At 43.7% G+C, this 26,326-nt stretch overlaps 1 protein-coding gene across 4 annotated transcripts in view; it reads right to left on the bottom strand.

Annotated features, from left to right (window-relative positions):
- LOC139562302 (ninein-like protein) overlaps nucleotides 1-26,326 on the bottom strand; it is a 54,701-nt gene that overhangs the window by 10,777 nt on the left and 17,598 nt on the right. For 3 of the 4 annotated variants that reach the window (XM_071379887.1, XM_071379885.1, XM_071379886.1), the window contains exons 5-18: nucleotides 24,918-24,984; nucleotides 24,564-24,754; nucleotides 22,977-23,129; nucleotides 17,645-17,812; nucleotides 13,409-13,545; nucleotides 12,708-12,848; nucleotides 12,393-12,567; nucleotides 11,806-11,916; nucleotides 10,987-11,076; nucleotides 9,911-10,055; nucleotides 9,544-9,612; nucleotides 9,327-9,451; nucleotides 4,567-4,934; nucleotides 378-1,889 (exon numbers count right to left, since the gene is read on the bottom strand). In XM_071379887.1, coding sequence (XP_071235988.1) covers nucleotides 378-1,889; nucleotides 4,567-4,934; nucleotides 9,327-9,451; nucleotides 9,544-9,612; nucleotides 9,911-10,055; nucleotides 10,987-11,076; nucleotides 11,806-11,916; nucleotides 12,393-12,567; nucleotides 12,708-12,848; nucleotides 13,409-13,545; nucleotides 17,645-17,812; nucleotides 22,977-23,129; nucleotides 24,564-24,754; nucleotides 24,918-24,984 — 3,452 coding nt within the window. The remainder of the gene's footprint in view (nucleotides 1-377; nucleotides 1,890-4,566; nucleotides 4,935-9,326; nucleotides 9,452-9,543; nucleotides 9,613-9,910; nucleotides 10,056-10,986; nucleotides 11,077-11,805; nucleotides 11,917-12,392; nucleotides 12,568-12,707; nucleotides 12,849-13,408; nucleotides 13,546-17,644; nucleotides 17,813-22,976; nucleotides 23,130-24,563; nucleotides 24,755-24,917; nucleotides 24,985-26,326) is intronic. The other variant, XM_071379888.1, reaches the window with a different exon arrangement.

Raw genomic sequence — 26,326 nt, forward strand, 5'->3', positions numbered from 1 at the left:
GGTTTAGACAAACAAACATTCAATGATATAAATACTGTTATTCAGACAAATTAAATCTAATATCATGCACCTAGGTGAAAATCATGCCGTTAGAGAGACAGAAAATTGTTAATGCATTCCAGACAATTTAAATGTCAAAAGTTTGATGTTGGCACACAGCCTGCTAAGGTGTAGAGAAGGTTAAAGACTTGGAGAAGGTTTGTGAGGAGAAAAGGTGAGGATCTCTTTCAGATGAGAGCAGATCGGTTGTTATTAGTCATTCAAATTTCAGCCCCCATGTTTGCGGCAGAAACACATTGGAATCAAGGCAGGTGGAGGTTAGTCATTTGAAGGTTGGTTTGGTTTGATTTCCGGCACCAGGCCTGCACGTCACAAACCTGTGTGGACTGGTAGGGTCCATCACCATCTCCAGAGCCATGACCAGCTTCTCCATCTCCACCAGCTGCTCCTTCATCCTGCCCTTCTCCCACTCAAAGGACTCCTCCAACCAGTGGACCTCTGCCTGAGAGGACAGCAGGGCCTGCTGCAGCTGGACGGTGGTGCTGCTGCCAGCCTTTCCTCTGAGGGAGCACAGCTCTCTCTCCTTGGTCTCCAGTTGGGTGTTCAGCAGCTCCTCTTCCCTAAAGTGCTTATTGGACAGGGCTTCCGCCATCTCTACCAGACCTGCAGTCTGCTTTATATCTGATTCAAGGTGGTCTACCTCTGTGAATTTGGCCTCTAGCTGGGTCCTGAGATCAGAAACCAGGCTGGACATTTCACCCAGTTGGGCTTTCAGCTGGTGGATGTGGTCTTGGAGTTTGGATGATTCCGTTTCCATTTCTTCGATCTGGTTGGAGAGTTGGTCTGCCAGGCGGATGTAGTGGGTGTTCTCCTGGCTCAGACAGCCCGTCTCTTCCCTCTCCAGGTCCAGGGTGGATTGGATCTCCATGACCTGGGTTTGTTCCACCCTCAAGGCTTCCTGTAGACTGTTCTCTGCCCTCTTCCACTGGTTTACCTCCTCAGTGACACAGTCAAGATCTGACTGTAGACAGTCAACAGTTGTTCTGTGTTTTCTCAGCTCCTCCATCAGCATCGCTCTGTCCGTCTTCTGGGAGTCCAGCTCAGCAGTCTGCCTTGAGCATCGTTCTACTTCATTTCTCAGAGCCTCCCGTGCCCTCTCCAACTCCCCCCTCAGGGTCTCCGTGTCTTCCTCTTTGGCCCTCAGCTGAGCTTGCTGTTGTACAAAGGCGCTGGACAAACTGCTACAGTTCTCCGCTATCATTTCCTTGTCCTGAAGAAGTGTCATATATTCAGACCGTAGACTATGCAGCTCCTCTCTTAGCTGAGACACCTCACTAAGGATTTCTCGCTCTCTATCCCTCACCAACCCCAGTTCCTCCTCTACATCATGCCGTTCAGAGGTCAGACGCTCGGTCAAAGCCTCAGACGCCAGACACACAGTGCGTTCCTCCAGCTCCAGCTGGGCACAAACCACTTCCAGTTTGGCCTCTAGTTGACTGCACCGATCGCAAGTCACTTCCAGTTCAGCCTCTAACTGACTGCACTGTGTTTGATAGTGCTCTAGTTTCACCTCTAACTGACAGTGCTGTATAAGTGACTTCTCCCTATCGGAGGTCAGATCTGCCTGCTCCTGCAGACTGGCTATGTGCTCTTTCAGCTGCCGGACTTCCTCCTGGTGCCCTTCCTCCAGCCTCTTCCTCTCCACAGCGGACCGGCTACAGATCCTGGCCTGCTCCTCAACCGCCCTCTCTGTACTGTGGAGTCTCTCCCTGTGCCTCTCCTGCTCCAGTTCCAGCCGCAGGCGCTCACAGCGTAGCTGGTGCATGAAGCTGCGCTGGGCCTCGCCTTGCTGAGTCTTCATCTGAGACACCTGCTGCTCTGCCTCTTCCCTGATTACATAGCACACACACTGTTCACCAAGGCACACAGAGACAGATACATATACAGTACCAGTGAAAAGTTTGGACACACCTGCTCATTCAAGTTCATTTATTTATTTATTTTTAAACTATTTTCTACATTGTAGAATAATAGTGAAGACATCAAAACTAATAAATAAAACATATGGAATCATGTAGTAACCAAAAAAAGTGTTAAACAAATCAAAATATATTTGAGATTTGAGATTCTTCAAATAGCCACCCTTTGCCTTGATGACAGCTTTGCACTCTTGGCATTCTCTCAACCAGCTTCACCTGGAATGCTTTTCCAACAATCTTGAAGAAGTTCCCACATATGCTGAGCAGTTGTTGGCGGCTTTTCCTTCACTCTGCGGTCCAACTCATCCCAAACCACCTCAATTGGGTTGAGGTCAGGTGATTGTGGAGGCCAGGTCATCTGATGCAGCACTCCATCACTCTCCTTCTTGGTCAAATAGCCCTTACACAGCCTGCAGGTGTGTTGGGTCATTGTCCTATTGAAAAACAAATGATAGTCCCACACAGCACAAACCAGATGGGATGGCGTTTCGTTGCAGAATGCGGTGGTAGCCATGCTGGTTAAGTGTGCCTTGAATTCTAAATAAATCACTGACAGTGTCACCAGCAAAGCAGCCCCACACCATCACACCTCCATGCTTCACGTTGGGAACCACACATGCAGAGATCATCTGTTCACCTACTCTGCGTCTCACAAAGACACGGCTGTTGGAACCAAAAATCTCCAATTTGGACTCATCAGACCAAAAGGACAGATTTCCACTGGTCTAATGTCTATTGCTCATGTTTCTTGGCCCAAGAAGTCTCTTATTCTTATTGATGTCCTTTAGTAGTGGTTTCTTTGCAGCAATTCGACCATGAAGGCCTGATTCATGCAATCTCATCTGAACAGTTGATGTTGAGATGTGTCTGTTACTTGAACTCTGTGAAGCACTTATTGGGCTGCAATTTCTGAGGCTGGTAACTTTAATGAACTTATCCTCTGCAGCAGAGGTAACTCTGGGTCAGTCCTCATGAGAGCCAGTTTCATCATAGCGCTTCATGGTTTATGCGACTGCACTTGAAGAAACGTTCAAAGTTCTTAAAATTTTCCGGATTGACTGACTTTTATGTCTTAAAGTAATAATGGACTGTCGTTTCTCTTTGCTTATTTGAGCTGTTCTTGCCATAATATGGACTTTTACCAAATAGGGCTATCTTCTGTATACCACCCCTAACTTGTCACAACACAACTGATTGGCTCAAACGCATTAAGAAAGAAAATTAACTTAACTTTTAAGAAGGCACACCTGTTAGTTAAAATGCATTTCAGGTGACTACCTCATGAAGTTGGTTGAGAGAATGCCAAGAGTGTGCAAAGCTGTCATCAAGGCAAAGGGTGGCTACTTTGAAGAATCTCAATTATAAAATAATACTTTTGGTTATTACATGATTACATTTGTGTTATTTCATAGTTTTGATGTCTTCACTATTATTCTACAATGTAGAAAGTCAAAATAAAAACCCCGGTAGGTGTGTCCACAATTTTGACTGGTACTGTATATACACACACAAATACAATACCAGTCAAAAGTTTGGACACGCCTACTCATTCCAGGGATTTTCTTTATTTTTCTACAAAGCTTTCATCAAGACAATGGGTGGCTAAAATTGATTTGTTTAACACTTTTTTTTAACAACATGATTCCATATGTATTATTACTTCATTATTATTCTACAATGTAGAAAATAGTAACAATAAAGAAAAACCCTTGAATGAGTAGGTGTTTCCAAATGTACTGTATATATACACACACACGCATACACTGAGTGGACAAAACATTAAGAATGTTGCACCCCCTTTTTGCCTTCAGAACAGCTTAAATTTGTGGGGCATTGACTCTACAAGGTGTCAAAACCATTCCACAGGGATGCTGGCCCATGTTGACGCCAATGCTTCTCACAGTTGTGTCAAGTTGGTTGAATGTTCTTTGGGTGGCGGACCATTATTGATACACACAATGGAAAATGTTGAGCTTGAAAAACCCAGCAGTGTTGCTGTTCTTGACACAAACAGGTGCGCGTGGCACCTACTACCATACCCCATTCAATTGTACTTTATGTTTTGTATTGCCCATTCATCCTCTGAATGGCAAACATACACAATCCATGTCTCAATTGTCTCAAGGCTTAAAAATAATTGGATTTAACAAGTGACATCAATAAGGGGATCATAGCTTTCACCTGGTCAGTCTACAGTATGTCAAATCAAATTTGTCACATGTGCCAAATACAACAGGTATGCTTACTTACAAGCCCTTAACCAAAAATGCTTTAAGTTAAGAAAATAAAAAAGTGTTGGGTAAAAAATAGAAAATGGAAAGAGTGTTCATAATGTTTTGTACATTAAGTGTATATACATACACACGACATACACCAGTCTCAGCTCACACACCATTGTTGTGTAAGTCCAGTGTATATGTTATGGAGTTAAAGGGACTCATGCAAAAGTTACAGTTGGCACAACATTTTTTTAATTAAATTGAATGCGAAACCGGGAGTCAACCTACACAAGAATGTGAACTTGAAATGAATTTGTTTGAATTTCAGAAGACAGCCCTGGGGAGGAGGATAGTCTGGCCACACCCACCTTACGAGCAGCAACTCTTGTTCCATCTTGAGCTTCAGCTCAGCCTCTAGCTGGTCTTTCTCGGAGGTCAGTCTCTGGACCAGGTTACTGATCTCCATGGCATAGTTCTGCTCCAGTTCAGCCTGTTCGTGCTGTGCCCTTCTCTCCTGGTCAGCGCTCCAGCCTGGCCCTCTCAGGCGCCTGGAGCTGTTCTGTAACTCGGTCTGCAGCTTCTCCACTGCCTCCCTTAGCCTCTTAACATGCTCCTCAGCCTGGGCCTTCTGCTCCTCCAGCTCACTGATCTCCACCTTGAAGCCCGAAGAGATGTCCTTCCTCTCCACCTCCATGTTCCGTCGCATCAGCTCCAGGCTGCGCTCGTAGAAGTTCACCTGTGAGGCGAGGATGATGAGGAGGTTCAGGGCTATCCCAGAATTTGAAAAATGGGCCTCATGTACTGAAGTTAGTTCAGTCTTTACATCTAGTGTCACTCAAATTACCAACAATTTTGGACCTTTCAATTTCACATACAAAAATAGGAGACGGTAATCAAAACAATACAAAAACGTGTGAGCTAGGGTTTAATGGCGGGAACCGGGTTACCGAGCTTTACTGGAATTTCCCGCCCAAACCCATCTTTTCCCGGGATAAATGACAGTGAGAAACCAGTAAATTATAACAAATTATTTCTATGAACAGAGTGAAATAAAATGTATTTGTTAAATTATATGCAAAGTCTAAATCTGTCATCATACGGCCTGCTCTACTATCTGCATGACCAATAATCAACGCTCATGTAACGGCTGTCTTCCTCCTCCTCTGACGAGGAGGAGTAGTAAGGATTGGAGGACCAATGCGCAGCGTGGTACGTGTTCATGCTCTTTATTAAAACAAACGAACACTGAAACAAAACAATAAACGACACGTGAAATAACCAACCGAAACAGTTCCGTGTGAAACACACAGACACAGAAAATAAACACCCACGAAACACAGGTGGAAAAAGGCTACCTAAGTATGATTCTCAATCAGAGACAACTAACGACACCTGCCTCTGATTGAGAATCATACCAGGCCAAACGCAAAAAACCAACATAGAAAAACAAACATAGATAACCCACCCAACTCACGCCCTGACCATACTAAAACAAAGAAATAACAAAAGAACTAAGGTCAGAACGTGACAGCTCAGGGTGTGTTGTTGTAGCCTACCGTATTTACTTACAAAGTCACTACTGGTTGGCCTATCTGCTTTTATTACACTGAACAAAAATATAAACGCAACATGTAAAGGGTTGGTCCCATGTTTCATGAGCTGAAATAAAACATCCCAGAAATGTTCCATACGCACAAAAATATTATTTATCTCAAATTTGGTTCCATCCCTGTTAATGAGCATTTCTACTTTGACAAGATAATCCATCCACCTGACAGGAGTGGTATATCAAGAAGCTGATTGAACAGCATGATCATTACACAGGTGCACCTTGTGCTGGGGACAAAAAAAGGCCACTAAAATGTGAAGTCACAACACAATGCCACAGATGTCTCAAGATTTGAGGGAGCATGCAATTAGCATGCTGACTGCAGGAATGTCCACCAGAGCGGTTTCCAGAGAATTGAATGTTTCTCTACCATAAGCCACCTCGCCAGCTCAGGAACTTCACATCTGGCTTCTTCCCCTGCAGGATCGTCCGAGACCAGCCACCCGGACAGCTGATGAAACTGTGGGTTTTCACATGACCTCATGTTTCAGCATGATAATGCACAGTGCCGCAAGGATCTGTACACAAGCTGAAAACATCCCAGTTCTTCCATGGCCTGCATACTCACCAGACACGTCACCCATTGAGCATGTTTGGGATGCTCTGGATCGATGTGTACGACAGTGTGTTCCAGTTTCCACCGATATCCAGCAATTTCACACAGCCATTGAAGAGAAGTGGGACAACATTCCACAGGCCACAATTAACAGCCTGATCAACTCTATGCGAAGGAGATGTGTCACGCTGCATGAGGGAAATGGTGGTCACACCAGATACTGACTGGTTTTCTGATCCACGCGCCCTACCTTTTTTCTGTAAGTATCTGTGACCATCAGATGCATATCTTTATTCCCAGTCATGAAATCCATAGATTAGGGCCCAATTTATTTATTTCAATTGACTGATTGATTGACTGATTTCCTTATTTGAACCGTAACTCAGTAAAATCTTTGAAATTGTTGCATTTTATTATTGTCTGTGGGGCAAAGTTTTACAAAAAGTATTGCCAACGAGGCCGAAAGCAAAATCGACCTACTGAAAATTCTCTCTAAGGAGGAAACATACAGGTCAAAATACCTGTTTGAGGCGCTCGCCACGATCCAGGCCACCTCCGTGGAGACCAAGAGAGCCTTCTCAGTCTGTGGCCAATTTGTGGCAAAGATCAAAAAAACGCCTATCTGGGAAGAATGTATGCACTGCCCTGAATAAAAGTAATAATGGAAAATAATAATGTGTGGGTCTTTATTTAATTATATAGCCAGAAGGCTCACGTTTAATTTATTTTATTCTGTGACTATTTACTTTATTGCTAGAAATAGGCATACCATTTATTTTACCATTTTATTTTATGTAAAATATAGCCTACCTTAGAATGGTCATGATTCATGACGAGTTTAGATTCATGGATAATTGATCAACCGCAGTGCTACCCATGGTGCTGAATCTCCGCTACAGCTTAACTGTTTAATAAGCGGAGAGTCAGATACAGTGGCTTGCGAAAGTATTCACCCCCCTTGGCATTTTTCCTATTTTGTTGCCTTACAACCTGAAATTAAAATTGATTTTTTTTGGTGGGTTTGGATCATTTGATTTACACAACATGCCTACCACTTTGAAGATGCAAAATATTTTTTATTGTGAAACAAACAAGAAATAAGACAAAAAAAAGGAAAATAACTATTCCCCCCAAAGTCAATACTTTGTAGAACCACCTTTTGCAGCAATCACAGCTGCAAGTCTCTTGGGGTATGTCTCTATAAGCTTGGCACATCTAGCCACTGGGATTTTTGCCCATTCTTCAATGCAAAACTGCTCCAGCTCCTTCAAGTTGGATCGGTTCCGCTGTGGTACAGCGGGTACAGACCTCAATTGGATTGAGGTCTGGGATTTGATTAGGCCATTCCAAGACATTTAAATGTTTCCCCTTAAACCACTCGAGTGTTGCTTTAGTAGTATGCTTAGGGTTATTGTCCTGCTGGAAAGTGAACCTCTGTCCTCGTCTCAAATCTCTGGAAGACAAACAGGTTTCCCTCAAGAATTTCCTTGTATTTAGCGCCATCCATCATTCCTTCAATTCTGACCAGTTTCCCAGTCCCTGCCGATGAAAAACATCCCCAAGGCATGATGCTGCCACCACCATGCTTCACTTTGGGGATGGTGTTCTCAGGGTGATGAGAGGTGTTGGGTTTGCGCCAGACATAGCATTTTCCTTGATGGCCAAAAAGCTACATTTGAGTCTCATCTGACCAGAGTACCTTCTTCCATATGTTTGGGCAGTCTCCCACATGCCTTTTGGCAAACACCAAACGTGTTTGCTTATTTTTTTTCTTTAAGCAATGGCTTTTTTCTGGCCACTCTTCCGTAAAGCCCAGCTCTGTGGAGTGTACAGCTTAAAGTGGTCCTATGGACAGATAATCCAATCTCCGCTGTGGAGCTTTGCAGCTCCTTCAGGGTTATCTTTGGTCTCTTTGTTGCCTCTCTGACTAATGCCCTCCTTGCCTAGTCTGTGAGTTTTGGTGTGCGGCCCACTCTTGGCAGGTTTGTTGTGGTGCCATATTCTTTCCATTTTTGAATAATGGATTTAATGGTGCTCCGTGGGATGTTCAAAGTTTCTGATATTTTTTTAAACTCAAGCCTGATCTGTACTTCTCCACAACTTTGTCCCTGACCTGTTTGGAGAACTCCTTGGTCTTCATGGTGCCTCTTTCTTGGTGGTGCCATTTGCTTAGTGGTGTTGCAGACTCTGGGGTCTTTCAGAACAGGTGTATATATACTGAGATCATGTGACAGATCATGTGACACGTAAAGTCCACCTGTGTGCAATCTAACTAATTATGTGACTTCTGAAGGTAATTGGCTGCACCAGATCTGAATACATATGCACGTACCGCTTTTTCATTTTTTGAAACAAGTAATTTTTTTCATTTCACTTCACCAATTTGGACTATTTTGTTTATGTCCATTACATGAAATCCAAATAAAAATACATTTAAATTACAGGTTGTAATGCAACAAAACAGGAAAAAGTTCCCTCTGACAAAATCACCACAATAGGCAAAGTAAAAACAGCCACAACCTTCCCAAATTTCACCGATAGACAGTTGTAAGGGGAGAGAAAATGACCAAGCTGCATCTTTCAGTCAAAGGTAGGCTAAAATGAATGTAATTTTCACTAGACTGTAAGAACCTCATAATATTTTAACAGTTGGCCAACAGTGCATCATAGACCTGTTAACTAGGCTACATCAATTAAATAGTGTTTGAGAGAACTGAGTTGATTAAATTGCAACAAATACAACAAGAAACCGTTAGATTCATGTGTCTATTTCTCCATTTATAGTGGTATAATCATGTCAGATTTTTTTCGCTGGTATTATAGCTTTTAAATACCACTTCCGGTTTGAACGGGAATACCGGGAAGCCCGTAATTTCTTGCAATTTTCTCAGGAAGGAAAATTTGTAGTTTCTTGAAAATATTAAAACCTAGTGTGAGCGTGCGTATCAGAATGCCTCCTCTACCTTGGTCTCTAACTCAATCTTCAGGTCCTGCACCTCCTGGCTGTGCCTCTCCTTAAACTGTTCCATGGCCATCTCCGTCTCAATGCTTACAACCGGACCTGGCAGACTCTCCAGACAACCCGGGCCTGAGGGAATAGAAATAAAAACACCAAGGTGGCGAGTCATATCCAACAGGTTTTTACAGAGGGAAAAAATTATTGATGTTTCCAATTCTTACCATTCTTATTGGCCACTTGTAGCTTTTTGCTAGCCATGGGAGATATGCCTATTTTCATCTCAGGGTCATCTGAAGCACAATGAACAAGATTACTGTAGAGAGTAGGTCAGTGGCTAAAGTGAAACTGTCAGTGTAACTGGAGTGGGACTGAGTGGAGAAATGAGAGGGTGTGTGTGAAAGAGGGTGTGTATGTGCATACATGGGTGGGGAAGAGAGAAAGGAGGGGCCTTTCAGTCCTCCAAGGACAAGGCCCATATACTGTACGTTTAAATAAATAAATATATTTTCTAATCAGGGCACAAATATCAATTCTAGGGACAAATCGGGTGAACACAGTATATGGCTTAGGGCTATGAGTGGGATTTACCAGAGTCAGACTCAGTGGTCAGTGATCGTCGGCTGGACCACGCGTGTGTGGACGTGTCTCTTGCCCGCCTGGGTCGCCTCCCCATCCCCTGACTCTTTAACATCTCCACCTCAGAGTTCAACTCGTCATTCCGGTCCCGCAGCTCCTGTGAGACAAAGACGTGTCATTTAACAGGCAATACTTCAGACAAACATACATAACAAACACAGCAAAGCACAGCAGAAATAGTATAAAGATAGAGCAGTATTAGTCACAATGGCCTCACTGCCACGCACATGCTATTCAAACCACACTGCATCACAAATTCTGTGAACCTAGAATAACACACGCTCACCTTCACTTTCTAGTTTCCCAAAATGGGAGGCGTTTGGATAAATCAAGAGGATTGTCATTCACACACTCAAAACAGGTCTCGACTCTGTCCGGGCAAGTAAACAAAAAGTCTTTAAAAATAGTTTGCCATAAATCATAAATGTTATGCATGCAGTGTATAACTAATTACTGCGCTATGTTTTGGAAAATTTTGAAAGGGAAACCAGGTCGAGCCCCCTTGGGGGTTCCACGCAAGGCATGATTATTTAAACACACACAGCCTTTCTTAAAAAAAAAAAAATCACCCCCTTTAACTCCAATTTCATGGTATCCAATTGGTAGTTACAGTCTTGTCTCATCGCTGCAACTCCCAAACGGACTCGGGAGAGGCGTGCGTCCTCTGAAACACAACCCAACCAAGCCAAACTGCATCTTGACACAATGCCCACTTAACCCGGAAGCTAGCCGCACCATTGTGTCGGAGGAAACACCGTACACCCGGCGACCGTGTCAGCGTGCACTGCGCCCGGCCCGCCACAGGAGTCGCTAGTGCGCGATGGGACAAGGACATCCCTGCCGGCCAAACCCTCCCCTAACCCAGACGACACTGGGCCAATTGTGCGCCGCCCCATAGGTCTCCCGGTCGCGGCCGGCTACAAAAGAGCCTGGACTCGAACCCAGAATCTCTAGTGGCACAGCTAGCACTGTGTTGCAGTGCCTTAGACCACTGCGCCACTCGGGAGGCCCAACACACACACTCTTACCCGGCACTGCAGCTCGTACTCCTTGATGATCTCAGAGAAGCGCTCCTCCTGGTTCAGCAGCCCTGTATTGTTCGGATCCAGGCTCCCAAACTGTGTCAGCCAAACAAAACGGAAACACTTATCAATCATTAATTCCTGGCAAAAACCACACTGCTCACTCCCTGAGGGATGAGTTACCACAGCAGGACATCATCACGCTAGGGTGACCACATATCCCGGATTGTGCGGGACAGTCCTGCATTTTGGCCCTTTGTCCCGCTTTTGATCAACAAATTAAAACAGTCAGATTTCCTATTAATTTAATGAGAATTGACATTCCAACCGGTCTTTTTTGAAGTCACCTTGCGCTTATGACAAGATATATAAGGATCTGGTGCTGGTGATGTTAATACATTTCTCCAATCGTTGTTGAGAGCTGATATTCTGCACAGTGCAAGAAAAGATGTTGGCCAATATCATATTGTCAACCAATCCCATTTGTGAAATCTTTTTGGGCTAAATTCCAAATAAACTTGGAGAGAACTACCAGTACTTCCAAAAAGCTTGCGTCTAACGAAGAGCTACAAAAGCACATAAATAGCCATATTAGACTGAAAGGTAATTTCATAAAACTCTCCATGCTCATTAGTTGCTAATTTAACATATTTGCTGCTACTTCACTCAATCCCATTTTAAAAGTTTCCCCTTCCTAACTGTTTACATTCCCTGAGGGGTGCTGCCTGAAAAAAACATTCATGTATAGGCTACACTGTCCCGCATTTGGGAATTCTAAATCCGGTCACCCTACATCAAGCCCATCCTCACATAGTTCCCTCTCACCTTGTCTAGTAGAAGCTGGTCCAGGTCTCTCTGCAGCTTGGAGATGGTGTTCTCTGCCTCCGACAGCTTCCCCTTCAGAACACTGTCCTCCTCCTCCAAACGGCGGTTCTCCTGTTAGCCCAGAGGGAGGGTTATTGAGAGTGATACGATACCGCTTTAAGATATCCACAGCAACACAGTATAACCACTCCATAACAGAGAGCAATAGGGGTACTAACGATGGGTGATTGTTAAGAAGCTAAGCAGGAGTCTGGCATTCGTTGGTTGTCCGTGGGCATAGAGTATGGATGTTGCAAGTATGAAGGCAAAAAACTAAATCACATGAACTAATCTAATCCTCTCTTTTGAGGTCTCTAGAGAGGAGACTGGGATGGAGATGAAAACAAACTGCTTGCAGAAACTTAACCAGTTTATACTCATACAAAAGACGTGCATTCAAAAGCACGAGGAGCCTCTTATGAAGTGAAATCAAATAGAGGTTAAGCTCAAGGAATCTTTTAGGCAGGGTGGTTAAGCAATCGTCTGCATTCCTAGTACTCCTTTATCATTGTAAAAACCTCACGGTGTGCATCTATAGTGCTTGTCACCTGGGTGGCATTACAGATTTCCTCCTGCAGACTGGCATCCTGTGCATGTAGGACCTCCACTTCCTCTTTGAGCTTAGCCCGCTCACGCTCCACCTGCTGTTGCAAGACCTCGCTCTCCTGCTCCGATTCACTGCGCAGGGCCGTTAGCCTATCCCGGAACTCCTGCTCCAGACCCCTGCCAATCAGAAGTTTAACAAAAAAGTTCCATCCACCACGCATGACAATACACAACCAGTCAAGCAAGATTTTCCAACCATCACATCAGTCTGTAACATACAGAATGACATGGAGGCAAGAAGGAAGAGAAGGTCTTACTTGATTTTGGTTTCATTCAGTGACTCAATAGTGGCGTGCCTGTCATCCACCTCTCTGACCAGCTGGAGGTTTCTCCTGTCGGCCCACTCCAGGTCGGCCTTGACCTTGTCCCTTTCCTGACAAGCCTGGTCTGCTAGGACCCTGAGGGATAGACCGCGGACAGACATTGGCCATGGACCTAAGCACAACACTCACCAGAATGACCTGATCATGGAGGACTCACTTTAACGGCAGTTATTCTATGTACATTATGCACAAAGAATCAAAAAAGGCTGACCACAGCAGTTTAATATTGGCAAATTAATACTTACTGAAAGAATGCAGTATTTTGGTTCCAAAGATGGTCAGTAAACTGACACGGCAATGATTGTTGCAATCAACAATATGAAAACATCAACATCTCTCACCTCTAGGTGGAGACATAGTACAAATCTATCAACCAAAAATCCATGATGTAACATGTAGGCTACAGGTTTTGTGTGACTATTAGTGTGAAGTTGAACCAATGATTCCCCCTATAGCAATTATTGACCATGAAATCAATAAAGAGTTGATGTAAATGATTTGGTCTCAGTTTAAGGTCATTGGCTCACACAGGAAATGAATCCAGAGGATGTACTAAAGTGTCTTTGACCATAACCTCTATAGAGTCCATAGAAGCATGCAGTACCAAAGTATACAGTATCAAACCAAAGACTCACTGGAGGAACTGGATCTCGTTCTTGTAAGAGATGAGAGCGGCCTGGTGGATGCCGTTGCCGCTGACCAGCAGCTCATTGTCCAGGGCCAGGGTGAGCTCCGCCAGACTGACTCGCTCCTCCAGGGGGAAGTCCAGAGTCTGGAGGGGATAGAACAGCATGAGGTCATCTGGCAAACTTACGGCAGTGGTCACCTAATCATCAACCCTGGTCCTTATTGCAGGGTTGGAACAAAAGCCTGCAACCCTGTAGCTCTCCAGGACCAGGGGCCTAATTTATAACCGTTGCGTATATTTTACACTAAATATCTGCGTGCGCCATTTCTGAAAGGATTGCATGCTCACAAATATATGGAGATGTATACATTTGTCTAACACCATACATATGCATGTTATAAACCAGATTTGTGCCCGTGTGAACGAGCATTATACAATGCATTCGAAAATAATGCAGACCCATGGACTTTTTCCGCATTTTTTTATGTTACAGCCTTATTCTATAATGGATTAAATAGTTCCCCCCCCCTGATCAATCTACACACATTACCCCATAATGACAAAGCAAAACATCTGGCCCAGCCAGAGTCCGGGCTCTGGCTGGGCAACTCAACGACAATCAAGGACTTGTCCTGAAGCCACTCCTGCATTGTCTTGGCTGCGTGTTTAGGGACGTTGTCCTGTTGAAAGGTGCACCTTCCCCTCAGTCTGAGGACCTGAGCACTCTGGAGCAGGTTTTCATCTAGAAACACTGTACTTTGCTCCGTTCATCTTTCCCTCAATCCTGACTAGTCTCCCAGTCCCTGCTGCTGAAAAACATCCCCACAGCATGATGCTGCCACCACCACCACCAACACCATGCTTCACCATTGGGATGGTGCCAGGTTTCCTCCAGACGTGACACTTGGCATTCAGGCCGAAGAGTTGAATCTTGGTTTCATCAGACCAGAGAATCTTGTTTCTCATGGACTGAGAGTCTTTTAGGTGCATTTTGGCAAACTCCAAGCGGGCTGTCATGTGCCTTTTACTGAAGAGTGGCTTCCATCTGGCCACTCTACCATAAAGGCCTGATTGGTGGAGTGCTGTAGAGATGGTTGTCCTTCTGGAAGGTTCTCCAATCTCCACAGAAGAACTCTACAGCTCTGTTAGAGTGACCATTGGGTTCTTGGTCACCTCCCTGACCAAGGCCCTTCTCCCCCGATTGCTCAGTTTGGCCAGGCGGCCAGCTCTAGGAAGAGTCTTGGTGGTTCCAAACTTCTTCCATTTAAGAATGATGGAAGCAACTGTGTTTTTGGGGACCTTCCATGCTGCAAACATTTTTTGGTACCCTTCCCCAGATCTGTGCCTCGACACAATCCTGTTTTGGCGCTCTACGGACAATTCCTTCAACCTCATGGCTTGGTTTCAGATCAAGATCAACTGTCTGTTCACCTGTTAAATTGGAATGTATGTTATAAACCATGCTCCCTTTCGGATACATAGAGAAAAAACTAGAAATGATAATAGTCTATCTAATAGGACCAATTAATTGAGCCATGTGCATGGCAATTTGATGTATGGCTACTTTAGGAATATTAACTCATCATGGCCAGAAAAGCTTTAGAATGTATTCTGCAATGATTATAATATATGCATTATGTTAATAAATGAAATATTGTCTACTCGAGAAATGTGAAATTACAGTAATCAGATGTCGCCTTCAAACATCAATGGAAAAGGTGAAACCTGGTCTACCTTCGAACTGCGCATCGGATCGCAAAGAGCAAAATACTTGAAATAGCTTATCTATTTACTACTGTGAAGTGGGTCAAATTAAATGAGAGATGGGACGTTTTTACATTTTAGTACACGCTCTTATCCAGAGCAGCATACATTTTTTTACTTTTTTGAAATGGTCCCCTATGGGAATTGAACCCACAACCCTCAACCTTGGCGTTGCAAGCACAATGCTCTACCAACTGAGGCACATGAGATGACTGGTAGCCTATCCTAACTTTTTGTAGGCCTCTAGGCTATTTCGCGAGTACGAAACAATCGGTCAGAAAAGGTGAGGAATTTATTCTTCACTGATCATGGAAATGTAATAAATAATCGGAAATATAGGCCTATTTATAATGATTTTAGAATGCAAAGACCAAATAAATAGATTCTCACTAACTGCAAATTATTGCATATTATTATTTTTAGCAACCTGTTTTTTGTTATGAAAAAAAGTGTTGTGTATTCCTGCACAAGGCTACTTTCGCCTTCTTGCAATGCAATACTTCAGCCACAAGAAACTGTGTGTACACATGGTCTAAAGATTGCGGAGGATAAGCAAATTCTCACGTCAAGTTCCGGTTTTATAAATGCAAACTTTCACGTGAAAACTGGCGCACGCATGTTTTCGGGCATATTTTGTGCATACGCAACATTTATAAATGAGGCCCCAGGTGTTTTGACAACTGGTGTATGGTAAATATAAATTCATGTCAAAGTTCAGTTCATCCTCATGTAATAAAATGTGTCAGATTACAAGAGGATTATTTCAGTAACACATAATGTAACTAGAGTGTGTCTTGCTTGGGCCTTTTGTAGGCAGTGTTCCATAGATTATAGTTCTACACCACAGCATGTAATCTAAACCAAAAGACCATCCACTACATGTAACTGGAACTCACAATCTCAATTCTACTCCTACTACACATTTTACACACAGGAAGGAGATATGCCCCTAAAGGAGTCAGAAATACAGTTTATGGAACTTGTCATGTCAAATTGATGAAATTAGAAATCTTGCAGCCTTCTTTATTTAAGTGATAATGCCCGAGAAGCCGGTGCTTGGAGGATATATTGGCAAGGCAAACCGTGCCAATATATCCTCCTAACACCAGCTGCCGTGCCAAAATATCCTCCAAACACCAGCTTCGAGGGCATTTTCACAGGTTACCAACATATTCAAATACTGATTAACATATTTTAATTTAAAAACGTTATTTAGATTAATTTATTCATACTATTTCATCCTTCCACAAGATATAGTCTCGACACAAATCTAGGGTTGCTACCCAAGCCGGCTGGTTCGTTCTATTGGTTCGGTTGCCAGAGATGCGACCCAGTCGTTCAGTCTTTTTGTTCTGTATCTATGGACGCGACTCAGTCGTTCGTTCTAAATGTTCCATTGCCATACTGGCTGGCAACGTTCTTATCACTTGCTTGCTAGCCAGCCAACTACGGCTAACTTACAGTCACGTCAAACGTTAAAAAAATAACAGTAGCAGCATTTGCATTTGTTTAAGCAGTTCTCTAGTGACATTTATTTGGATACATCCATAACAATGATCTAATGAGGCACGATTTCGCCTGGCAAATAAAATGCACTCTCTCATCAGGACATTGTTGTTCAGAGGAGCTAGCCAACAACAAAGTAAAGACTGCACTTCGTTTGACCTTTTTTCAATTGACATTTCTTTGTATATATCCATAAAAATGATGCCAGCTGATTCATGATTTCGACTGGCTGAGAAACGCTGCCTGCCTGTCTATCTCGCCCCGACTCCTACACGTTCATTACAATGTGACAGCTGGAGATCGAATTTTTATATTGAAACGATGTTGCAAATGTCAGTGAGACAGACAGCAAGGTTTATACAAACCTCTGCTTTCGAAAACTAAATGTTAGTCTAAAAGAAATGTGAGGTAATGTTTAGATGCTTTTTATAGTGGATATCAAGTTTATAAATTGCCTGCCTAGGCTGATGAGACAGTGGATTGCGCATTCAGATGGAACAGAGTAAATAGGCATTTTAACCTGATAGATTTAGCAGGTGGAAAGTTGTGGAATAGACACCGGCTGGAATGTGCTTTTAACCAATCACCATTCAGGATTAGACCCACCCATTGAAAAACCTGTACCAATCCCTGAACACCAAGGCTTTTCAGCAACATTTCAATTCAAGTAGCAGCAAAGGAAGAGTAATCAACATTTCAAAGCAACTTCTGAAAATAACTGGTACAAGCAATGAGCGTGTGTATCCATGACTGGAGGATATTCAAATAAAAAACAGTAATAGGATGAAGACGTACATTGGTTCATAACTTTCTCACAAAGCTTACCTTTCACAGATTCTGCTCACAAGCCCAGAGCATGCTAAACCACTAAAAACCACATGATGTTCACACTGGGTGCTTATTATCTAACATCAAACACATAGTGTGACAGGCTCCAACTAGCCAACTGTCATGGTACAAGTCCGGCACTGACCTGTAGGATGTCCCTGCTGTTCCGGATGCCCTCCTCATTCCAGAGGGTGATGACCCTCTCTGGACTGGTGCAGCCCGACCCATCGTCCAGCCTGGTCAGCAGCCTCTGGCCCACGGTGGCAGACAGGAGAGATGGAGAGGTGGAGCGCACCATCCGCTCCTCAAAGGCCTGGCAGAAAACAGAGGAAGACATGAAAGCTACAGGAACAGGCTAGCTGATGGCCCAATTTAGTTCCTCCTCCACGGAACACTGCTGTAGATCAGTGTGGCACTGCGCAGTTCCGCCTCACCTCTGTTCCCAAATGCCATAGAAATACAAAAAGAAAGTTATACAAAGAAGGGCATTGTAGCAGAAACACCTCCTTCGGTCATGCCGCTTTCTCTAAGAATAACCCACCTCCACTGTGCATTGTGTAATCCAGGCTCCCACAGACAAAAGAGCTTCAGCACCACAAATACATTATTGCACGTGCCACTAATAAACGCAATTTTGCTGTTATAACACTTAATATGGCTTAGCCTACATTCCATTCCCTATTTGCTCATGGTTTACATCCCACACCAGTTTGGGACATGGAGGAGTAGCAGTAGTATTTAGGTTCTGAGCAAGCCTGAGAAACACACTTTTGTCTCAGTGCTGGTTCATGTACCTAGTTGTTCCTAATACATGGGAGGCACCAACATGCCAAGCTTGGAAAGAAAGGATGTTGTCTTTCATAGCCCATGTTAACAGACCACGGCGACATATCAGACTTGAAGTGCAATACATGATTTCAAACTTTGGCTTTCTCTTCGTGTGGAAATTGTCATTCAGCAAGCGAACGCAGGAAGGGCAAACTAAGCTCTGCCCCCTCAATTTTATGATTGGCTGCTGCCTTAATTGACCAGCAGGAAATTGGAGCATTCGTCATCTGAGAGACAGACAGCCTACTATAGCGAACAAAAGTATAAAACGCAACATGCAACAATTTCAACTATTTAAAAAAATGTGCTGCATGGTCAATACGACGTCTGCATTGGCCATACAGAATTTTCTGCGATGCGGTGGCAGTCAGAGCAAACATACTTTTTGTGCTTCTCAGAGCAGTGCAGAGCTGTTGTGAAGGAAGTTGTCAAGGAAGTGAGTTTGTGTTTTACAGGACCTTCTGCCCTCAACTACTGTTAACCAATCATGTAAATGCGGAGCTATACGGAGCACTCTGCATTGTTACAACATTTGAGAGGCACACGGCGATGTGGTAACCCCCGGGGCTCCACAATTGCGTCACACCATCCATAAGGCACCGCCAACACTAGAATAATGCATAAATTGGCTCTTACAGTTCATATAAGGAAATCAGTCAATTGAAATTAATTCATTAGGCCCTAATCTATGGATTTCACATGACTGGGCAGGGGCGTGGGAGGACATGGGCCCACCCACTGGGGAGCCAGGCCCAGCCAATCAAAATGAGATTTTCCACACAAAAGGGATTTATTACAGACAGAAATACTCAGTTTCATCAGCTGTCTGGGTGGTTGGTCTCAAACTATCCCGCAGGTGAAACAGCAGGATGTGGCGGTTTAATTGTTTTTTTGACCAGTCACATCAGATCTTCATATATGAGATCTTTTTCAGATCTGATTGGTCAGAAGACCAATTACTGAAAAGATATTGGGTTAAAGTTTCTGTTTGCCTTTTATGTCAGATACTGAAGGGAAGGGACAATTTCTAATCAATAGATCATATTTTGAATAATTTATTATGCCTTTATCTTAATCCTAAACAAAACTATAAGCCACAGAGAATATTTCAAGAGCCTCCCAAGCAAGCACATAATGTTCGGCGAACCATATGTTTCTTGGTGAGAGTGTGGTTGTCCTATGGTTCTTTTGCATACAACCTTCCCACACCTTTCTGGGAATGGTGCAAGATTGTTCCAAAGCCAAGCAACTTTCTCAGCACATTTAAGGAACTTGACAAAAAAAAAACATTACATTACTTTAACAGAATGTTTCCTAAAAGTTCAAACATGGTACATTTCATTTCAATTTTGGTAATGTTCTAGGAACATTCTCCAACTGGTTTGACATTAGGAATGTTCTCAAATAGTTGAAAGTTAGGAAAACATTCTTCTGTGGGAATTTCAGTACTTTTCTGCAGGTTTCCTTATGGTTCTATTTAAAGTCATATTTTTGAACATTAAGAAAACTTTCCATAAAAAAACATTAACGTCCAAAGAATGTTATTTAAAAACATATACATTCCGTTCTCAGTGTCAACAAAACTCTCTATCCTTTATCTTGTAAATTGTTTTCAGGCCCACTAATTGGTCTTATCTACATTGACGGGACCGCAGTGGAAAAGGTGGAAAGTTTCAAGTTCCTTGGCGTACGCATCACTGACAATCTGAAATGGTCCACCCCCACACAGACAGTGCCTCTTCAACCTCAGGAGGCTGAAGAAATTTGACTTGGCCCCTAAACCCTCAAACTTTTACAGATTCACCACTGAAAGCATCCTGTCAGGCTGTATCACCACCTGGTACGGCAATTATGCCGCCCGCAACAGCAGGGCTCTCCAGAGGGTGGTGCAGTCTGCCTAACGCATCACCGGGTACACACTGCCTGCCCTCCAGGACACCTACAGCACCCGATGTCACAGGAAGGCCAAAAAGATTATCAAGTACATCAACCACACGAGCCACAGCCTGTTCACCCCGCTATCATCCAGAAGGCGAGGTCAGTATAGATGCATCAAAGCTGGGACAGAGACTGAAAAACAGCTTCCATCTCAAGGCCATCAGACTGAAAAATAACCATCACTAACCGGACTCCACCCAGTACCATGCCCTGAACTTAGTCACTGTCACTAGCTACCACCAGGTTACTCAATCCTGCACCCTAGAGACTGCTGCTCTATGTACATAGACATTGAATCACTGGTCACTTTAATAATAGAACACTTGTCACTTTGATAATGTTTACATACTGTTTTACTCATTTCATATGTACAGTGCCAGTCAAAAGTTTGGACACACCTACTCATTCAAGGGTTTTTCTTTATTTTTACTCTTTTCTACATTGTAGAATTTTATTGACTTATTTTTATTTCACATTTATTTAACCAGGTAGGTCAGTTGAGAACAAGTTCTCATTTACAACTGCGACCTGGCCAAGATAAAGCAAAGCAGTGCGACAAAAACAACACAGTCAATAACACAAAAGAAAAGAAAGATTTTTCTATTTATGTACAGTGTGTGCAAATGTAGAAGAGTAGGGAGGTAGACAATAAATAGGCCCTAGAGGCGAAAATAATTACAATATAGCATTAATACTGGAGTGATAGATGTGCAGAAGATGATGTGCAAGTAGAGATACTTGGGTGCAAAAGAGCAAGAGGGTAAGTAATAACATGGGGATGAGGTAGTCGGGTGTGCTATTTACAGATTGGCTGTGTACAGGTACAATGATCTGTAAGCTGCTCAGTCAGCTGATGCTTAAAGTTAGAGAGAGAGATATAAGACTCCAGCTTCAGAGATGTTTGCAATTTGTTCCAGTCATTGGCAGCAGAGAACTGGAAGGAAAGGCAGCCAAAGGAAGAATTGGCTTTGGGGATGACCAGTGCAATATACATGCTGGAGCGCGTGGGTGTTGCTATGGTGACCAGTGAGCTGAGATAAGGCGGGCTTTACCTAGCAAAGACTTATAGATGACCTGGAGCCAGTGGGTTTGGCGACGGATATGTAGTGAGGGCCAGCCAACGAGAGCATACAGGTCGCAGTGGTGGGTAGTATATGGAGCTTTGGTGATAAAACGGATGGCACTGTGATAGACTACATCCAATTTGCTGAGTAGAGTGTTGGAGGCTATTTTGTTAATGACATTGCCGAAGTCAAGGATCGGTAGGATAGTCAGTTCCACGAGGGTATGTTTTTCGGAATGAGTGAAGGAGGCTTTGTTGCGAAATAGGAAGCTGATTCTTGAGTTAATTTTGGATTGGAGATGCTTAATGTGAGTCTGGAAGGAGAGTTTACAGTCTAACTAGACACCTAGGTATTTGTAGTTGTCCACATATTCTAGGTCAGAACCGTCCAGAGTAGTGATGCTAGTCGGGCGGGAGAGTGCGGGCAGCAATCGGTTGAAGAGCATGCATTTACTTTTACTAGCATTTAAAAGCAGTTGGAGGCCACAGAAGGAGTGTTGTATGGTGTTGAAGCTCGTTTGTAGGTTTGTTAGCACAGTGTCCAAAGAAGGGCCAGAAGTATACAGAATGGTGTCGTCTGCGTAGAGGTGGATCAGAGGTGGATCAAATCACCTGCAGCAAGAGTGACATCATTGAAATATACAGAGAAAAGAGTCGGCCCGAGAATTGAACCCTGTGGCACCCCCATAGAGACTGCAAGACGTCCGAATAATAGTTAAGACATTAAAAATAATGAAATAACACATATGGAATCATGTAGTAACCAAAAAGTGTTGAACAATTCAAAAAAATATATATATATTTTAGCTACTTCAGTAGCCACCCTTTGCCTTGATGACAGCTTTGCACACTCTTGGCATTCTATCAATCAGCTACAGGTGAAATGATCACTTCCGTTCTCAGAACGTTTAAAAAATGTTGTCCTTTACCAGTCAAGAAACATATGGCTTTGTTCCCAGAAGCAATGGGAAACCAAAAACTTAAGTTCCCACAACTTCCAAGGAACCAAATGTGCTAGCTGGGTCCTTAAAAGGTACAATATGCTGAAATCACTCTGTCATTTCCTGGTTGCTGAAATTCTAATAGTTCTCCTAATTTCACCTTATGTGTCAAAACAAGCAAGTATAGTGTTTAGAATCATTGTACCATCTAAACTGCTATAACCAAAAATGTTATATTTTCAGCTGTTGAGGCTAGAGTATCAAAATCAAAAGTAAAAGACACAAAAACAAAACATTAGAACGTGAAGCACAGAAATAGAGCACATAGAACAAATCTACCGCTTCTTAGACTTGCTTTCAATGAGAATGACAGATCTATAACTCACATTCGTATGTGAATTTGGTCCGGGCCCCAAAAAGTTACAAATTGCAGGTTCAAACACCAATCAGCCCACATTTAATGCAAAGTGACAGTTTATTTGTTATAAATAGAATATCAAATATTCCCTTCAGTTCGAGACAGAAGGCGGTCCAACGTGGCAATGTATTGTCATTTATATTATCCACGGATCATTATTCTGGCCTAATTACATACATTTACTCTACTGACCCAGACTCTATCACATACATTTCCATATAAATTAATTACTGTTAAACATGTACACGTTCCCTAAAAAGGGTGTTGTTCTGTCTGTCTGTCTGCTCACCTGCTGGAGTGAGCGGTGGGGGTTGGGGCGTATGGGGGTGGAGGAGGTGGGAACTGGGACACCCTTATCTCTGAAAAGACCCTTCTGGAACTTCCTGAGGCTGACCTTCCCATCCAGGTCAGTGTCCAACTTCCTGAAGAGGGCGTCCAACTCCTGTGTGATAACGCGTAGAGTCAGGGGTTAAAACATGAAGTCAAATTCAATACAGAAACCCAGATACAGAGAGAAAGATTCAAACTACTCATATCTAGGATAACACATCCAATATATATACAAAAGTATGTGGACACTGCTTCAAATTACTGCAATCGGCAGTTTCAGCCACACCCGTTGCGCACAGGTGTATAAAATCGAGCACACGGCCATGCAATCTCCATAGACAAACATTGGCAGTAGAATGGCATTACTGAAGAGTTCAGTGACTTTCAACGTGGCACCGTCATAGGACGCCACCTTTTCAACAAGTCAGTTCGTCAAATTTCTGCCCTGCTAGAGCCGCCCCGGTCAACTGTAAGTGCTGTTATTGTGAAGTGGAACTGTCTAAGAGCAACAATGGCTCAGCCATGAAGTGGTAGGGCACGCAAGCCCACAGAACGGGACCACCAAGTGCTGAAACGCGTAGCGCGTAAAAATCGTCTGTCCTCGGTTGCAACATTCACTACCGAGTTCCAAACTGCCTCTGAAAGCAACGTGTGAAGCTCGTTGGGAGCTTCACACAAGCCTAAGATCACCATGGTGTAAAGCTCACCGCCATTGGACTCAACGGACAAATCTGTGTTTGGCAGATGCCAGTAGAACGCAATGCATAGTGCCAACTGTAAAGTTTGGTGGAGGAAGAATAATGGTCTGGGGCTGTTTTTCATGGTTCGGGCTAGGCTAGTTCAAGTGAAGGGAAATCTTAATGGTAAAGCATACAATGACATTCTAGACGATTCTGTGCTTCCATCTTTGTGAAAGGCCCTTTCCTGTTTCAGCATGACAATGTCCCCGTGCACAAAGCAAGGTCCATACAGAAATGGTTTGTCGAGATCGGTGTAGAAGAACTTGACTGGCCTGCACATTGCCCTGACCTCAACCCCATCGAACACCTTTGGGATGAATTGGAACGCCAACTGCGAGCCAGGCCTAATCACACAACATCAGTACCCGACCTCACTAATGCTCGTGGCTGAATGGATGTAAGCCCCCGCAGCAATGTTCCAACATCTATCGGAAAGCCTTCCCAGAAGAGTGGAGGCTGTTATAGCAGCAAAGGGGGACCAACTCCATAATAATGCCCATGATTTTGGAATGAGATGTTTGATGAGCAGGTGTCCACATACTTTTGGTCACATAGTGTATCTTTGGCAAGTAACTACTGACTGCAGTCAGATGATTCCCTGAGGTGTGCACTCTTTTACTCCACCTCATGGATTAAAAAGGAATGGACTGATGTATACTGGTATAAGAGATAGAGAGGAAACTCCTTTGGCCCATGTTTACACTAATCCAATGCCTTTGATCCCTTGACGGAGAGTCAGCAAGTGCACAGATCTGGGAATTAGGGAATTAAAACAGCCACTTGCTGAAATGTTGGGCTGGCCATACCTCTGAATTCAGGTCCTGCAGGCCAAGGTGGTCACAGACCAGAGACAGTTCCTGTCTGTTCAGAAAGCCTCCTCCACCTACTCCAAGCTCCTCCCATACTGCCCTCATCTGTCTGTCTGACACCTCGGCCCCAGGCCCAGGGGATTGGAGTGGGCTCCCCGAACTGTCCCGCTTCCATCGCTTCTGCTGCCCTGAGACACACGTACAGATGTTAGTATGAAAGTCCCTCAGAGTATAGCATTAGACTGCATGAATAGGGCTTGGAGTTATTCCTGATCACATGACCTAACCAGGAAAACTCCTGTCTTGAAGACTGAATGTACAATTAAGTCAACTTGAAAAATATTTATGTACCTTGTGCCTCAAAGGTTTGATGGATGGTGTCCTTATGGCTTCCGGTTTCCTCATCTGACTTGAGACTCTGGAAGTAAGACATTGAAGAATGTCACCAAGTGTTCAAAACTGGAACAACAACTACCTTGCCTAAATGCTGACCCATATGCCCGTCCACATACCGTATCATAATCTGGCTATGTTGTTTAGTCAGTGTGTCGGACACGTGTGAGAACTGCACTGTGAAAGCTAGTTTACCCTACTACTAAGTGTGTTGTGAGAGAGTTTGTATAGCAGATGAAGTGTGTTTGTGTGTGTGTGTAAGTGTGCCTGCTAAGTGCCCTCTGAATACACCTCTGCTGTCTTCAACCAGGATCTCAGCGATCACTGCCTCATTGCCTGCGTCCGTAATGGGTCCGTGGTCAAACGACCACCCCTCATCACTGTCAAACGCTCCCTAAAACACTTCTGCGAGCAGCCTTTCTAATCAACCTGGCCCGGGTATCCTGGAAGGATATTGACCTCATTCCGTCAGTAAAGGATGCCTAGTTATTCTTTAAAGGTGCTTTCCTCACCATCTTAAATAAGCATGCCCCATTCAAAAAATGTAGAACTAAGAACGGATATAGCCCTTGGTTCATCCCAGACCTGACTGCCCTTGACCAGCACAAAAACATCCTGTGGCGTTCTGCATTAGCATCGAATAGGCCCCGCGATATGCAACTTTTCAGGGAAGTTAGGAACCAATATACACAGGCAGTTTGAAAAAGCTAGCCTTTTGCTTTCCTAACAGAAATTTGCATCCTGTAGCACAAACTCCAAAACGTTCTGGGACACTGTAAAGTACATGGAGAATAAGAACACCTCCTCCCTGCTGCCCACTGCACTGAGGCTAGGAAACACTGAACAGCTAATGTTCTGAAAGAGCTGCAAAATCTGGACCCTTACAAATCAGCTGGGCAAGACAATCTGGACCCTCTCTTTCTAAAATTATCCGCAGCAATTGTTGCAACCCCTATTACTAGCCTGTTCAACCTTTGTCGTATCGTCAGATCCCCAAAGACTGGAAAGCTGCCGCGATCATCCCCCTCTTCAAAGGGGGAAACACGCTAGACCTTAACTGTTGCAGACCTCTGCCTTTCCAAGGTCTTCGAACGCCAAGTAAACAAACAGATACCCGACCATTTCGAATCCCACCGTACCTTCTCCGCTATGCAATCTGGTTTCTGAGCTGGTCATGGGTGCACCCCAGCCACGCTCAAGGTCCTAAACAATATCATAACCGCCATTGATAAAAGATAATACTGTGCAGCCGTATTCATCGACCTGGCCAAGGCTTTCGACTCTGTCAATCACCGCATTCTTATCAGCAGACTCAACAGCCTTGGTTTCTCTAATGACTGCCTCACCTGGTTCACTAACTACTTCTC

This window comes from Salvelinus alpinus, chromosome 32 (assembly GCF_045679555.1).
Source record: "Salvelinus alpinus chromosome 32, SLU_Salpinus.1, whole genome shotgun sequence".
Classification (NCBI taxonomy): domain Eukaryota; kingdom Metazoa; phylum Chordata; class Actinopteri; order Salmoniformes; family Salmonidae; genus Salvelinus; species Salvelinus alpinus.